The sequence below is a fragment of the Aulonocara sp. 'chitande type north' Nkhata Bay genome, linkage group LG7 (genome assembly GCF_057382095.1).
Source record: "Aulonocara sp. 'chitande type north' Nkhata Bay isolate Kocher_YH1m ecotype deep benthic linkage group LG7, A_spYH_male_GT1.1, whole genome shotgun sequence".
In the NCBI taxonomy this organism is placed as follows: Eukaryota; Metazoa; Chordata; class Actinopteri; order Cichliformes; family Cichlidae; genus Aulonocara; species Aulonocara sp. 'chitande type north' Nkhata Bay.
In genome coordinates this window covers 22,028,043-22,045,133 of record NC_141350.1, presented here as the reverse complement: position 1 = coordinate 22,045,133, position 17,091 = coordinate 22,028,043, and the positions used below count along the sequence as shown (strand labels likewise).

Here is a 17,091-nt window from a genome sequence, read left to right as displayed (position 1 = left end):
CTGTAAGTACATATATTTTAATAGTTGTGCAAATATTTTTTCTACCTTGGCTGAATTGACTCTTTTCATTGAGAGTACACTGGAATAGCTGCAGGATGTGCACAGCAGTTCCTAGTGGATTACTGTTTCCTTCTGTAGCTTTCACCTTGCGCTGCAGACGTTGATAAAGAGAATCTCTGTCTCCACCTTTAATAACATTAACAGTGCCTGTCTGCTCGGGCAGCCATGCTGTCTGGTCCCGTTGTCGATGGCTTTATTTGATGGAAAGTAGTTTCAGCTATTTTGAGCTCCAGATGGAGGCTGGAGAAAGCACACAGACAGGCAGGCAGATGGTCAAAGGAGAGCGGTCATGGTCTTAGCGCAGACTCTCCACAGACTGTCTGGATCACTGCAGACCCAACCTGGTCACGTAGGTCTCCCTCTCCATCCACCGAGGAGGGGGATCTATTAAAGACCACTGTTGTCTACAGTATGTTGCATTTAGTTAAATGTGCTTGCTAATTAAGATTTTAATTTAAATAATCTTATATCGATTCATTAATTCCTGAAATCAAATTTTAAATATAAAAGTATTTTTCCGAGTATGAAAGAGGTAGCCACCCAGGAGTGAAGTAACCTGGCTGCACATGAACCATCATGGCTACTCCACTGAAGGCGCCACCAAGCCTTCACTGTCTCCAGTGAAAAGCTGGACAAAAGCAAAGGCATATGGAAGATGTGCAAAATGGAGCTGAAATACTGTGGAAATACCACAAATCTCAGAAGTAAATAAAAAGCTAAATAAAAAGTGCATTATTGTAACTGCTTTAGGATCTGTTCTTAATTTTAAAATTAATATATTTAATTTACAAGCTTTAAAGGGTTCTTTCTACAGCACATTTCCGAGATAAATGATCATAATTATAATATTTCTGGCTGAGTTAAAATTGAATTGAGTCGAATAAAATTGTGAAAGAGAACTGAATTGGTTGTAGAAATCTGTGACAATACCCAGCCATGCTCTGAGGCATGAATGTGAACATGAGTGGTCATTTGCCTCTATGTGATGGTCCTGTGATTGACTGGTGACCTCTCCAAGGTGTACCCTGCCTCTCACCTTATCTCAGCTGCTGTTGGACAACTCAGTAAACAATTTGAGAAATGGATGGATGCCGGTAACACCTCAGAACTCTGATTAAAGCATCCGATGTGATATCCCTGCAGCTCTAGTTCACTCATTGCCCCTCAGCCATAAAAGGCTAATGGGTTATTGGCATGGACACCCAAGTTTGTGAATGCGATAACTTGAGAATCAGACAGTGTAGGAGTTTCAAATTGATGCCATAGGTTTAGCCACGGACATCTCCGATAAGTCTGAATCTGTGACCTCAACCTCAAAGTCAAGGTCAGAGGTCAAGCTTTCAGAAAATCTTCTGAATGAGATTGAGAATGAGTTTTCATATCAAAGGTGCATCTACTAGGAGGCTGAGGGGTAGCACTGGTGTCCACAATACAGATAAATTTCTGTTACATATTGTAGCAACTAAGCATCAATATATCAACTTTCTTCCCCCAAATTTTTGATTTGCAACACTAAGCAAAACATTATCTTTGTTCTATCATACTAGTTCAAATTGTTACCCAATTTAAAGGTATGTGACATTTATGGATTAAAATACTTAAGCTTTAATAATATTCAAACTCATATTGATGCAGTACCATTGTCTTCACGTCACTGGTATTATGTCTCCTTTGATCATGTCAGATGTTGGGCTAATGCTAATGTGAACCGATTACTTTTTAGATAACATGTACTTTATTGCGTCCAGATGCAGGAAATTCTTTTGTTCATATCCACCATCCACCCTCCGTACACGTCCAAACCTTCTCAACTGTGTCTCCATATTGCTCAATCGCTAATGTTCTGTAAAACTAAAAAAAGGAAAGTAAGGAAAACAGTTTTAAATTAAAGCAAAGAAATTTTAATAGACGCTAAAATACAAAATCCAGATCTGCATTCAGAAATGTGTGAATTTAAAACCATATTTACTATACATGTGTAAATAAGCTCAAACCTCCAATCAGACTGTTATGCGGTGCAGGAACGTCATAAAAAAACATTCAAATTTGCACTTGTCATTTAGGAACATGTTACATCCAAGCTGATGCTTTGAAACAGTACAATCAATAAACACGCACACACACATGTTTTTTAATACATGAAATCAGGTAGAAAATATACACCAGCACACAAATAATTTAGAGCTCAGTGGACAAGTTACAGGAATACAAGGAAGATGTTCCACTATTTCCAAGAAGAAATGAAAATACCGCAGCTGTTTACTGAAACTGGATGTGTTCTGAGGAGGATGAAATGTATCATATTCACACTGCTTTGGCAAACATCTAATCAGATACATATCTGATTTCTCAGAAATCAGAATACCCGACTTACTTTCTGATTGTTGTTAAATATTCACACCGTTTAAAAAAATCATTGCAAATTTTCTAACATTTCTCCTGCATTAAATGTTAGTAAATTTAAAAAAATACTCTAGCTTGGATGGACTCAGTCCATTAAAGAATCTATATGAAATATTGATCTACTTATTTTAATCAGAAAAATGTTCCATTTTTATATTCAGTACTCGTTTGGTTTCCTTAGAAACATCTCTTAAACAAGGTAGTGAGAAGACATAGCTGAAGCTGCTAAAAAATAAGAAAAAAATGAATGTGATCCTGATAACATTTGTAAATATTACCAGTTCAGCAAGAATATTCGGCTGGAGAAAAACAAACAAACAAAAAAAAAAAAGGACATCAGAACCTCAGTCTGCCGAATTAGATTAAAAAAAAAAAAATCTGAGTACAAGCATGAAATGATGTGGAGCGATGTGGTTTCCTCTGTGGATGCACTTGGTTATGTAGAAATCATGAGCTAACTACCAAGATCATCTTACTCCAGGTTTAAGTCATTTTGTGCAATAACATCCAAAGAATATCCAAAACTTTAAGGCCACACAGATTACAATTAGCACGATCTGTCAGATCCATTTCTTCCTCATTAGACTGAAAACGTGCAGCAAACAAAAGCAAAGAGATATGCTTCCAAGACAAAATACATGTCAATCAATGACAAACACTTCATCTTATTTATATTACAGGATATTCCATCAGTGTGGAGGACCGCAAGCTCACTGCACCCACATGAAATGTAAAATATTTATATTTTATGTACAAGAAATGCTGAAATAGCACTGAGTCAACTTCATGCTTTACACTCCAGTTTGCACTTTCCCTCCACTGCTTGCTTTTTTGTTTGTTTGTTTTTTTTTTAAAAACACCCACTTCAGACGATATAACTCTGCATAGCACACACTGAAAGTGACAAGCAAAAGGAGATACAGGGAAATGCTGATGGTGAAGGGTGAAGGAGCTTAACCTGGCTCAGGGTCTGTACATTATGAGGTCAAATTCTTATTTCCAGAAATCTGGCCGATGGCTTCAAAAGGCTCATTTGTTCAGCTTTAGTTTAATTAATTATCCAGACCTGATAATGTACAGACATTGACCTGCTAAACAAGCTCAGTTTAGCTAAATCTACCATTAGTTGTTTGCCTGGAAGGCTCCCTGGGCAGCAGAGGAAGCTGTTCCAGCAGCAGCAGTTTGGAAGGTTTTACTGGTGAAGACGCCCTGAGAGAACTCCTGCTGCGCCTTCTGGAAACTGGCCCCAGTACGTCGGTACATGCTGTGGACCTGAGGAGGAAGAAATTGTGAGAAAATTGCTGTTTAAACAGGTAGGTCATCCCTGTATGGGAGGAGACACCAAACGAGCTACAGTACCTCTGCTGGAAAATAAATCCCGCTTCGGCCTGGTACTGCATGAGGTCTCTTCCTACTAAAAATCATCAAGTACGGCTCATAGGGGATCAACTGATTTTGGCTTCTCTCTAACATAAAGCAATTTGCAATGACAATTTTGATCTGGTGCTACAAAAATGAAGTGGAATTATTATTTTATTTCTAAATTGAATTTAGCAGGCAGCACAACAAGAGGGTTCCTGGTTCAAACATGCTGGCCAGATGGGTTTCTCTCTGGATACACTGGTTTCTTCCCACAGACTAGAGATAAGCATGTCGTATTTCTAAAAATGCCTTAGATGTGAGTGTGAATGACGGTCTTTCTCTCTGTGTTAGCCTTGTGACACAATGGTGACCTGTCCAGGATCTACCTTGCTTCTTGCCCTATTAGAAGCATAGGGCTGGGATAGGCTCCTGAACTGGACACACATGTAAGAATGAATGAATGGCTGGAATTCCATTTCATTGTGATTGGTGCACTTGAAGGATTTGCACTGGTGTTAACCAAAAATCAACCATAACATTACACAGACATCTAGCAACTGTTGATTAGTGAGTCAACAAGTAAAATAACCAGAGATAAAAACTGTGTTCTGAAGAAAATTAAGAAAAAAAGAAAAGAAAAGTGAGGCAACTCTTACCATCTTGAGCAGAATGACAGACATCACAGCGCACAAAGTGAAGAGGATGGCCACTATGATCATGATGATTCCCACTGCACGGTGTTCACTGATGATAGTGAATGCAGAGAGCCAACCACTGCAACAAACAGCAGAGTTTTAGGTGATCTTATGAACAGCATCAGTGAAACTTAAAATTGTATTCAACAGAAGGAAACATACAACATACAGCGTACAACACATGTACGCTGCTATATTCGATTTGAGGAGAAGAGAAGAATGTGTTTTGGAAGCAGCCGGACAAAAACAAATGCCAACCACTGGTTAAATAATTAACGTGAAATAAATGAACATCACTGCCCTCATTTTCTGTTGCTCTTATTCTTCTTTTTACCTTTAAAACTCTGTTTGACTTTAATACATTTATAATTAATTTGATCGTAATATTAAGAAGTTAAAAAAATAGGAAAAAAAACAACAACAAACAAACACAAAGTAAAAAACAGCAGGTTAGTATTTAAAATGGATCACTGGTTAAAGAGCAGAGGTTATGACACCGTATTCTGATGCAGTTTAAGCTGAAACACATTTAGATTGGGAAAAGAGAACAAAGAAATGGTGGGGTAACAGACTGCAAGCAGCAGAAACTTACAGAGTTACCCGCAGACAGAGAGGCAGCAGGCTAGAGGCTGAAGAATGGAAAGTTTCTGTCGTGAGAGATGAAAGATTGCAGAAAATGAAGGAAAGAGAGAGGACGGCAGCTGACAGGCCAAATGACCGGTAATAGTTCTGATTATTTAACGCAACAAATCACAAGCACACAAAACACTTTGTCAGTCAGGGGGACACGATCACAACGTGAATACTCCCGCGAAACCAGTTATTTTATTATCTATTCATAAGCTCTTATGAGATTCATACATACTATGAATTAATATTAATATAAACATAATTATTCTGTCAAAATTATATGTTAAATTATAACATTTGTTCGAACTTGAACTTAAAATATACTTATTGCAATTTCTGGTGTTTAAAAATAGTTTTTTAAACTTCTAAATTTCACTAAAGCCGCCAACAGAATATGAAATAACTGTTACGACTTTATATCCAAAATGTCTGTGGTTTGTGATGAAGATGCACAAACTGAAATTGAAATAGGACTCTGATTTACTTTCACGCAATGCATATATCTACCATAACATGCTGGACTAATATAAGCTTTATTTATAGAGATATGTAATTAAATACAGATTAGAGTTTAAAAAAAAATAATTTGAAATTTGCAGAGGGTAATAAAAAAAAAAGCTATCCTATTATATCCTTAACATATTATTTCAAGTATATGCTTAAAAACCATAAACGTAATGCCCACATATTTACTTTTGAAGAAGCCATCTGGAAAACTAAAGTTTTTATTGAAAAATAGGACATACATGACACTCACCTGTTGCCCCAGTGGGGTATGCCTATTGACTGGATGATGAAGATTACCACTTGGCAAAAAAACACAAAGAAGAACAAGAAGAAGCTGAAGGAGCTGTCAGTCCTGAAAAAAAGAGGAAAAAACCATCCATTAAACTTTCAGACTTAGAAAACACATTTATATCAGGAGTACAGTTATATGAATGTAAGTGACATGTGCAAGTGCAAATCTTTACCATGGCAACGCTGTAATATAAATGTAATGTGTGAAATACACACTGTGACAGCACAAAAATTAGAAGGGAAAGCGAATACATCTGGCGCAGACGCATTATCGTTGTTACAAAAAGTATCAAAGTTATCAGACATTTTTCTTTTTGTTCACAGCAGTTGATCGAAACTTAAAAATAAACTCACAGTGTTTTTTGTTAAATTTATACACAATACATTTGGGAACAAACATTTCAAAAGCTAATGCATTAATGTACACGTCTGTAAAATCCAGATGAAAAAATGCCTTTTAAGCAGAGTTCTTAAAAACACACATCACTGCCCACACACGGGGTCAAATGATGCATACAGTACCTTTCATGATGGGGGGACTCACCTGAAGGCCTTGTAGACGGGTCGGTACCAGCAGAGGAAGGAGCAGGGAGCAAAGAGGATGAGCCAGAGAATGGAGAGACCAAAGTCCACACCATTGCTTGAAGCCGTGGTGAAGAAAGCCAAACATGCCAGCAGGTTGAGGAACAGAGTCACACAGTTGACTGAGGACGACAGTAGAGAGAGTCAGTGATTGTATTCTAGTCAGAATTTCAGTATCATGTATGTATACAGCAAAGAAGAACAAAAACTAAACAGTACTGGCTGGAGTGTTTTTCCCATCACACCAACCGGTGTTGTTAAGAAGTGATTTTAGGGTACATTTTTACACCGATTCAGAGCTTCAAACCTTCCTGAAAGGTTTTTACTTCTCAGACTTCCAATGTCCGCCCCCCTAAAAATGTAATGTGCTTACACATCCAGAGGTAGTACATCATCTTGCAGACTCTCTGGCACTCTGGGGGGATTTCCTCTGAGAAGTCCTGGTAAAAACATGGTTTGATGGGGAAGAACTTTGGAAGTGGAGGCCAGTTGTTCTCTTTACCTGTCGAGTCAAGAGATAACATCAGCATGGCAAACTATAAATACAAGACAGCAGATATATCATGAGCACGAATAGAGTTTAACAAAAAGCAACCGGTGGTTATTTTTAAAATACTGACACATTCATCTGAGTCATTTACGCAAGTGTGTGGGAGTCAATGTACAGCAGCATTCCTACCTAAGCAGGCTGGATAATGTCACTGCTGTGCCTCTGGAACATAACTGCACTGTTTACATAAACCTATCTAAGCATCTGCTTTTTAAACTAAACTAAAAACTTATCACCGCAAGTTTACATCAGCAGATGCAGCACATGAAGACACATTTCACCAAACATTCAGTCATTCACCAGAGTTGATAATTAACAGATAATGATCTTCATATTATTGTTATAGCTCTTTGCAGACCTATTGATATGAATATCAGAGCCAAAAAAAAAAAAAAAAAAAGCCAGTGAGTGCAAGGATGTAGTTTTATATTTGTCTTTGGTACATAATGCCCACGTTGCAAATCATTGTCTGTTATCAGGGCGCTGTGCTGAGGAGTTTTGTTTTTAATGACCTGTCGGGCCTCTGCTCTGTAGCTCATGCTCTCTGCGGTCCAGCTCGGCAGCTTTCCTCTCCAGCTCTTCCTGCTGCCTCAGCAGGTTGGCCTGAGCTGCAGCAGCAGTTACCTGAAAAAGGAGGAAACGCTTCACTCAACCACCACATTAGATGCACAGAAAATTACCTAAGCCACTGTCAGGAGACTCCGATTTCATGCAGATAGCAAGGAAACGGTGCAGAAATGATTCACTTCACATATAAGCTTTCTAGTTTCAGTTTTTAACACCCAAGACAGCAATCAGTCGCTGTGAGCCACTTCAATAAACACTCTGAATTGCATCTGTTTTCACAGGCATCTAAAAGGGTGTACTTGACTTTTAAATGACATATTACAGGAAATACATATTCATGGTTATCATATCTGATCTCTGACTTGCCAGGAAGAGGTAGGATGCAGGTGATCTGTTTTGCTATTCATGAATATTTATAGGACAGAACAAAGAGCTTCATTATAATAATGTGTAAAGTGAGTAGATGTTTGTGTAGCAACCACACATCCTGACGTAAGGACCATACTGAGAGTCTGAAGGGACAGATTGCCCTTTAGACACATCCAGTTATTTTAGAATTCTAAAATGAGCCACGTGTTGCTAAAAAATGCAATTTCTAAACATTTTAGAACGTCTTTGTGCTGAATCCGTGTACCTGCTCTCATTTACTGTCTTAGCTGTTTGGTGGTTATTGAAATTTTGTGATTTTTCACCTGAGATTCTGGCATTTCGGGCAAAATAAATTTATATTAAAAAAACGATTCACAATTTTAATGAATCGATTTCACGTTATCCAAGCCAGAATCGATTTTAATCGATAAATCGATTATAAAAACCCACCCCTAATTAAAAGCTCAGTTTTGTGATCTTTTTGGCAAAATAAGGTTTGGACATTTAGTTCGATGTAGCAACTAAATGGCTTTGAGTAAAAGAAACGGCTACAGCATCTGTGTGAAAAAATAACTGTTAATTAAACAGGCAGGATAAGTAGAATTGGAACTTAAGAAAATACTCTTTCTTAGTGGTTTCCAAACTTTTAGTACCCAGAGCACAGCAGAGGGCAAGACAAAATGCACACCTCCATTCACACTGTCACTAAATAACATCCAATTGTCATCGTAGTTATTATGAGTTCTTCTAAATGTGCTGCAGTAGGAATATGTGATTAAGAGCCCATCTGTAATATCTAGACCTAGGATAAGAACTGAAATTTTTTAAATGTATTTATTGAATTTCAATAAATGGTCTTGCTCATCTTGGCTTAGATGTAGTGGTCTTCTACAGTAGGTTTGAGTTGCTCTCAAAAATGTTTTACTACCAGATGTATTTTTAGCTTGCTTTGCACAATGTTAGCATTAGCCAACCTCTCCTGACAGACTGGGGCCGTCTTACAGCTTCAGTAAACTGCAACTGAGTCTTATTCTGCTCTTTGTTGTCAATCAGGGCTTCGATGTATCTCAATCTCATAATTCCCACCATCCATCAACTGAAAAAACAGAGTGAGGTCACATAATTGTGCAATAATAATGCTAGATTGTTATAAAATCTCACCCACACCTGCTCATTCACCTTCATAAAAATATTTTTTTTAATCAGAGAAGTGGTGGGTTTGGTATAAATTCTCACCTGTGGACTGGGCTCTGTAGATGGCTGTAGCACAGCAGGAGATGTGGTGTGAGCTGCTAGTCCATCCTAAAAAACAACAATAAGCAAATAAAAGATTCAAATGCAACCAGTAAAAGAGAAGGAATACCAGGAAAACAAGGCTAAGAAGATAAAGGGAATGGCGACATAAGCAGGCCAAGACCAAAAAATTGAAATGGTGAACTGAAAGATGGTGAGAAAAAACAAAAGATACAATATTTTGACAGGAAAACGAAATAATGAGGAAATGTGCAGATAAGACACCATCAAATGGTTTCAAAACCAACAAAATGAGTAGAAAATGTAGCTTCCAGATGTCTTACACTGGGTTGAGCAGAGAAAGGGTTGTACTGGTCAACTGGTTCGATGTTGGATTTTGTCACCTGAGTGACAGAGGGATCCTGGAAAAACAATAAAAATAATAATAAAAACACGTGCGCATCTTTATCAACTTATAATAATGAGTTACCTGAAAATCTACAAATACATTTTGATCCAATTTCTGTCTATGATGACAGCTTGGAAGTATTTCTTATCTTTGAGCTAAAAGCTGCAGAAATAAGTGTAGGTGCTATGCAGTAATGAAAAAGAGGCCTCTTGTACCAGGTTTGGTGAGCTGCTATTAGAGGTAAGTGCATTTACATGGCTTAACTGACATGGCTTAACTGAACAGTTTTGCAAGAATATAAATAAATATAAAATAAAATAAATATATATTTATAAATATAAATAAATAAAGAATATCAAGTTTATTTAGACTTAAAATCTACAAAGAAGAAATTCATTTAGTGCTGTTCATTTTCTCTCCAGAAGAACTCTTTGTTATAAGCTTTACCATTTCCTGAAACACTGAAAGCAACCCTCAAAAAGAAAAAAGCCGAGATTATGAAATCTCGTATCATGCTTTGCCAAAGTCATAAAGTAAAGTACAATAACATCCAGCAATAACCTCTGAGGTTCCTGGTAATATTACCCCTGGAGAAGCACTGGTAATCATTAAATGACTCTAGTGAGCTCACTATTGATTTAACCACTCTATAATATGAGAAGGCACTGCTTATTTTGACACGTCTGAGAAAAGAAAGTCAGGACCTGATAAATTCCATCAATGCAGTTCAGTACATTTTACACACATGCACGCAATTATAGATTTCTCTCAAAGCCTTTTAAGACCTTTTGGAGACCTTTTAAAGGCTTAAAAACATTATATTCACATACAGTTTTCTTCCTCCAATAAACCTTTTTATTAAGGAATTAAAACTGTAAAGCACAACCTAAATCTAAAATAAAAAACTAGAAAGCATGTTTTGACATCTGCACTGGATGATGACACTATTTTGGCAGCTTGTGGCATCCCAACACATGACCAAAAATTTTAATGATGCACTTTATATTGGCATGCAAAAACAAATATGAGGGGGGTAAAAAGGTACCAGGAAATTTTTATTCACACCAAAACTACAACAGTAACTGTGAATTCCTGCCATACATGACGCCACTTCAGCCCAACAGGGTCTCTGGAGCCTCCTGTGATGTACCGGTAACACGCATGTGTCGTGATGTAATTCAACAAGGGTCTGTCCTATTTGAAAGGAAGACGGTAAGATTTCTAGGATGTGCCAACAGCTTAATTGCAAATTGTCCTTTTGTATTTGTATTTAAGTGGTTGTCAGTCAATATCGGTAAGGACAACCAAAGAGACCCTGCAAAGAAAAATTACAGTCTCAATTAAACTTACACAAATATTTTATTGTTCTCCATCTTCCTGACACAGCTTCAGCTTCTGTTTAACTTAATTGCTACCACTTGTCCCAGCTACACCTGACACAATTATTTCTGATTTTTTTCTCATCTCCAATCTATAGCCCCCGACGACGATGAGATTCTCTGATCCAGTACCTGAAGTTTTTAGACACACCTTTACACTCAGCAGTTCGCTCAGAATAAAGGCTCAAATTCAGCCCAGCTACAAATACCAGCTTTGAAAAAAAAAATCCAGGTCTTAAAATGGGACACAGCTCAAGATGTGTCGGGGGTGGGGCCCGTAGGCTCAGTCTGGAAAACTTGGCCTAGTTGTTCAGCAGCAGTAGTCAGAGTCTGAATCAGAGATGTCTTCAGGTAGATTGGAGAGATTTTTTTTCCTCCAAAAGGTTCAATAACTATAACCTACATAACCAGTGAAGGGGCTATCACAAAACTGAGTTAGCAGGTTTGTATTCTTTTCCTGTGTCCTAGTCAGAAGAGGTTCATGGTTTCTTTACAGAGGATGAACAGAAACTCCATACTGTCTGCTCCATGGCCATGTCTTGAGCAGACACACCACACGACATAGGCTGAACCAGCTTGTTTCTGATGGTGGTGCAACCTCTGGCCTGCTCTTCACGTCTTTCAGTAGGGAAAGTATCTGAGCCTTGATTTCTATGAATATCCCTTTGATATCTGGATTCTTCAGAGGGCTGGGCAGTGGAGTCAAACACTCCTTGTATTTGGAGCCCTAGTCAGTTCTTTTCTTCGTGAAGTCTAGCAGCAGCGAATTAGTTGACAGTTGACAATGGAAATAATGGCTTCCTAAGGCTCAGTTTGTTAAGCCCTCTGGGACTGAAAATTGAAGCAGCTGAACAAGTTCCAAAAACTGCAGTTCTTCTGATGGCCACTTGAGGTTTACTCAAAATGTGAGTTACAGTGGAAGGATATGCATATTTGATTTGGCACAGATTATTACATATTGTGTTTGCAACCCTCCCAATGACCTTTGTTTACTTCAGGTCTCGATTTCAGCAACATACCAACATGGCAGCAGCCACAACGGCAATATTTAAAATTCAGAAAGCAGAGGGTTATGCAACAGTAGCTATAACCACTGTCATATACATATATGAAATAAACAATTTACTGATAGGGTGTGGTGGTTGCTACTATGTTGTAAAATGTAACTTGTGCATATGTAGACTCATACCTTGTCCTCATTAAAACATTCCTTATAAAAGGTTTGAATGTAACTCAACAACCTGTGATGTTCTGGAAGAACCTGAAACTATGCTGTAAATTACTCTGACAAGGTCTCAGAGATAATCCCAGACTGGCACATAAAAAGAAACATCTAAACACATATACATATACATATATATATATACATATATATATATATACACATATATATATATATATATATACATATATATATATACATACATATATATATACATATATATATATACATACATATATACATATATATATATATACATACATATATACATATATATATATACATACATATACATACATATATATACATACATATACATACATATATATATATATATACATATATATATATATACATATATATATACATATATATATATATATACATATATATATATATATACATATATATATATACATATATATATACATATATATATACATATATATATATACATACATATATATACATACATATATACATATATATATATACATACATATACATACATATACATACATATACATATATATATATATATATATATATATATATATATATATATATATATGTATATGTATGTATATGTATGTATATATATACACACACACACACCAATATCTAATATTTACACTAGAACATATTGTAACAACTAAGCTTTTATTTGGAAATGATGGTGTACAATGCAGTCCTGAGAAATGCTGCATCTGCAAGTTTGTGTGAACTCGGTGGGTGATCAAAAACAAAAACTATGACACAGTAACAACTTCCAGAATCACTTCAATAATCTGGGACAAATCAGTCCTTCCTTTAAAAGGTTGACAGAACGAGTACTTCACATGACTACGTGACACGTCACTCACCAACAGTGTGATAAGAGCTCGCCTGCTTGTTAATATGTGCTTGTGACACACCTGTAAACATTCCCAGACGGCAACATAGAGACGTCTGAGTGAGATGATCAACAGCTAGCAATATAAAGGGAAAAGGGTGAATGGAATTAACCTCTAAACCCAACTTAAATGACCCATGATACATTTTACGAAACAACTCCTTGTTGCCTGCAAAGATATTCAAAGGCTCTCGTTCAAAACGTCTTTACCTAATTGCACAGGTAAAAAAAACATATGCTTAGTAAACAGCGAGGAGTGGCTTATTATACATCCTTTAGAGAGACAAACCGACAGCAGTGAATAAAGTAACTGATGACAGCAAACTTACACAGTCTCTGAAATGAAAACCGAGCTGGGACAAGCCTCAAACAAGAGGACAGCATCTTCAAAACAATAGACAGACATACAAAGATGCAGTTTTCCATATATGCCGATATATGGAAAACTGCATAAAGTATATAGATGACATGTAAACATGGCATATTTTAATACAAAAATAATACAGTGACTTTAACGTCTCTGTACAAGGAAACCGGACATGCTCTCATAACTGCTGATTCCCTAGGTGTGGCCATTTCAAAACAGCAGCTGGATACTACTACATTTTACATTAGATACCACAGCCATGGGGTGCAGGTTTAGCTCACTGGGTGAACAGGTGACCAAAAGCAGTATGGCATGGGTCCGTCTCCAACCCGCGACCTTTTGCTGCATGTATTCCCCTTTCTCTACCTGCTTTCCTAACCATAGGAAAGTGACACACCTGTAAACATTCCCACCCGTAAACATCTTCACTGCATCTGTCCAGCAAAGGCCCAAAAATAATAATTTAGATACCACAGTGCTACAAATGATAGAAGCACATGCTCAGAAAGGCCTACAGGGGGAAAAAGCAGCATAGTGCAGTCTGCAGTCCACAAACATGCACATTTTAACATTTTTAATATTCTTTCAAAGGTTGGTAACATGTTAAATATTTAATGTGACCACAGACAGCGAGCTTTTATGAATAGAACTGCTTTTCAGAGTACATATTATACTCCAGCTGCTACTAGGGTATTTATCCAGTCCACCCACCAAACAAACAGAAGTCTCCACTGACGTCACACCTATTGAACACTTGAGATAACAAAAGTTCCATTCTGCAATACTGTAAAAGCATAATGCCACTTAAATCTTACACAGAATAGTACCCACAGGTCATTGGTTTTGATTTGGAGTGTGATAAGAGCAATTTACTGTTAAATATGTCACACTAAATGTGAGGCCTGGTTGAACCTTGGACTCTGAATGCTCCTATAAACTGTTGCTCTCTCTGCAATAAGATGGATTTCTTAACATTTGGTAGAACTGAAAAACCCTAACAACAGCACGTGTGTGTTAACAGATGCAAACACCCACTTATCTATGCGGTTATTCAAATCTGACATCATGATCAAGCCATTGTGATTAATCTGCTAAGTTTCTATTCACCTTTTATGTTGCATTTTATCTAATTCTACATTTTCAAGAATGGCCACTGTTACTAAAATGTTACACTTCATTTCAAAAACTGTTAAATAAGGAGAGTTATGACAGGTTTAATTTTGTTTTTTTTACTTTATGAATTTCATATTGCATAATAAGAAGGAAAGATGGAAAACATAAACAGGTTCTTTACTACTGCAGAAACTAGGCTAACATATCTAGCTCATGTCCTAGAGAAAAAAAAGAAAACTTGTGGAGTGTGAGATAATTCCTGACAGACTTCAAAGGTTTCCGTGAAAGAGAAAGAGAAAACCTGATATAAAAGGACTGTTTCCCTGCATGTACATACACATGTACAATAAATCATGCATTCTTATATATACACATATATATGGATAAAAAAATAACAAGCAAAAGATGATGGTTAACATTTTTAAATTGGTGCTCTTCCATTGTTGGGTTTGAAACTTCTGTGTGTTAAATACTGTGTTAAAGGAGTATGAGACACAGTGACAAAAACTAGGTTTTTAAAGAGTAACTTACATTAGGGATTAATCAATGTCAGAGTCTCCCTAACTGCTGCTGCCTCTGTGTCAGCCATTTATTTCATTTTCATCCTTTTTCTTGGCTGGCATAATATTAAATCACAGACTGGTGCATTTAAAGGGGTTGTCTACTCTTACTGAGTACTCAAAGCACTTAAAGACTAAAAGCCACATCTTCCTTTTCACACACATATTCACATTGTACTTTATTCTACTTGTCTTTTTCTATGACTTCTGTTACTTTCTTTCATTCTCAATTTCAGATGAGGACTAGGCAATAATGGAGGTAAAATTGCCCAAGGACACTTTTCCATGCAGACTGAAGCAGCCAAAAGTCAAACCACTTCCTTTATGAATGGCAAATAATTCTAGCTCCTGAGTGTACTACAAAGTACAATTAATGGGTCAGTGAGCTTGTCAAACCTAACGTGACAGTTTCTTGTGTCTCAAAAGTGGCTCTCTTCATAACTGGCCAAATTACCTTGGTAACTTAGACTGAACACATAGCCTTGTCCGGAGCAGTAACCACCACTGTGATCCCCATTACCTCAGACTAGGGTTTTAGGTTTTGTCAAGCCTGCTAACACTAAGAAAACCTGGCTGTGTTTACAGTATACCCCTCAAAGCTTCAACACGTCTTTGTGAAAAAGCCAACAGAAACATTAATGACCAAATGTGAAATTCTGGGCTTGTTTCAGTTATTAACCCATTTTAGTGCAAGGGAACAAAAGAAAATCTATAAAGATATAGCAACTAAACACTCTTACTCTCACTATTTCTGAACATTTATCCAGAGAAAAATGTATGGGAACATGAGGATAAGAACATTCCCAGTAGGCTTTCCTACTATAAATCTGTTCATATAACTAAATATTATTTCAGTGCATATAAAGAAAGACCTTAGTTTGTCGCTCGCCCTTTTTAATATTTTAAAGTGAAGGGAGGACGTTCCTATTTCCACAAACAACTGGCCTACTATCAGACATCCTGTGTGCTAGAAGCTCTTTGTAGAGAGAAAACCAACAGTTTCGATAAACGTCACATTACAAACCACCAGAACTATCACAAATCACGTCTAAGACATTAGAAATACACACAATAATGTACATTATCTTCCGAAGGAAGCAGAAAATAGGTACTGTGGCTTAAAAAATATATCTGACACACATTTCAAGTTTAACTTCCTGCAACTAAACTCACAGGATATGCAGCCGTTTTACAAGCCACGTGATTGGTTAAAAAACTGTCAGTCACACTTCCTGCCAAATGGTTGCAATCCTCAAAGACGTAGGTTCCCGCCCCGACATCCACCCAACAAGTTTCCTGGCGTGCTGGCTACCGTTTAACTGCCGCCGTTTGATATGTCACCGACTGCGCCTTATAATCTCAGTCCTCGTACTTACATTGAAAGGGTTTTCGCTGGCAGTATCTGCGAACGGGTTGGTATCAAATTCCGACATTTTGAAAATGTTGCGAGGTGTTCTTTTTGTCTTCTCTGAAGGTGGAGTTAACAACAAACTCTTCCCTATCGCTTCTGGTGCCTGTCCTACCACTTCCTCGAATAAAGTTTAAAGCGCATGCGCACTGAGCCAGTTGGACGATGACGTGTGCGTCAAATGATGCGCAGGTAATCAAAGCGCGCCACCTGCAACCCCTCTCGGCGCCGTTTGAGATTAAAAGCAAATTCCAGTTGTTATGTCTTATCATTTTTATTATTATTATTTATTTTCTTTACCTACATGTTAACCTTGTTTCTATCTTACTTCACTATATTGTGCAATTGTTAACCAGAATCAGAATACTTCATTGATCCCTAGGGGAAATTATGTTGGTTACAGTGCTCCAGTACAAACAGTAACAAAAATAGACAAAACAAGAAGTAAGAAATAGCACAATATATACATACATATAAGTCACTTACGACTAA

At 37.1% G+C, this 17,091-nt stretch overlaps 1 protein-coding gene across 1 annotated transcript; it reads right to left on the bottom strand.

Moving 5' to 3' along the window:
* Positions 1–1,938: 1,938 nt before the first annotated feature.
* scamp2 (secretory carrier membrane protein 2) lies at positions 1,939–16,726 on the bottom strand. The gene is made up of 9 exons (XM_086299395.1): positions 16,568–16,726; positions 9,594–9,671; positions 9,253–9,318; positions 7,593–7,704; positions 6,904–7,032; positions 6,493–6,652; positions 5,908–6,009; positions 4,482–4,599; positions 1,939–3,735 (listed from the first exon to the last, which is right to left on the bottom strand). The coding sequence occupies exons 1-9, from the start codon at positions 16,622–16,624 to the stop codon at positions 3,586–3,588; spliced, it is 972 nt and encodes a 323-aa protein (XP_086155521.1). The 5' UTR covers positions 16,625–16,726; the 3' UTR covers positions 1,939–3,585.
* Positions 16,727–17,091: the final 365 nt, after the last annotated feature.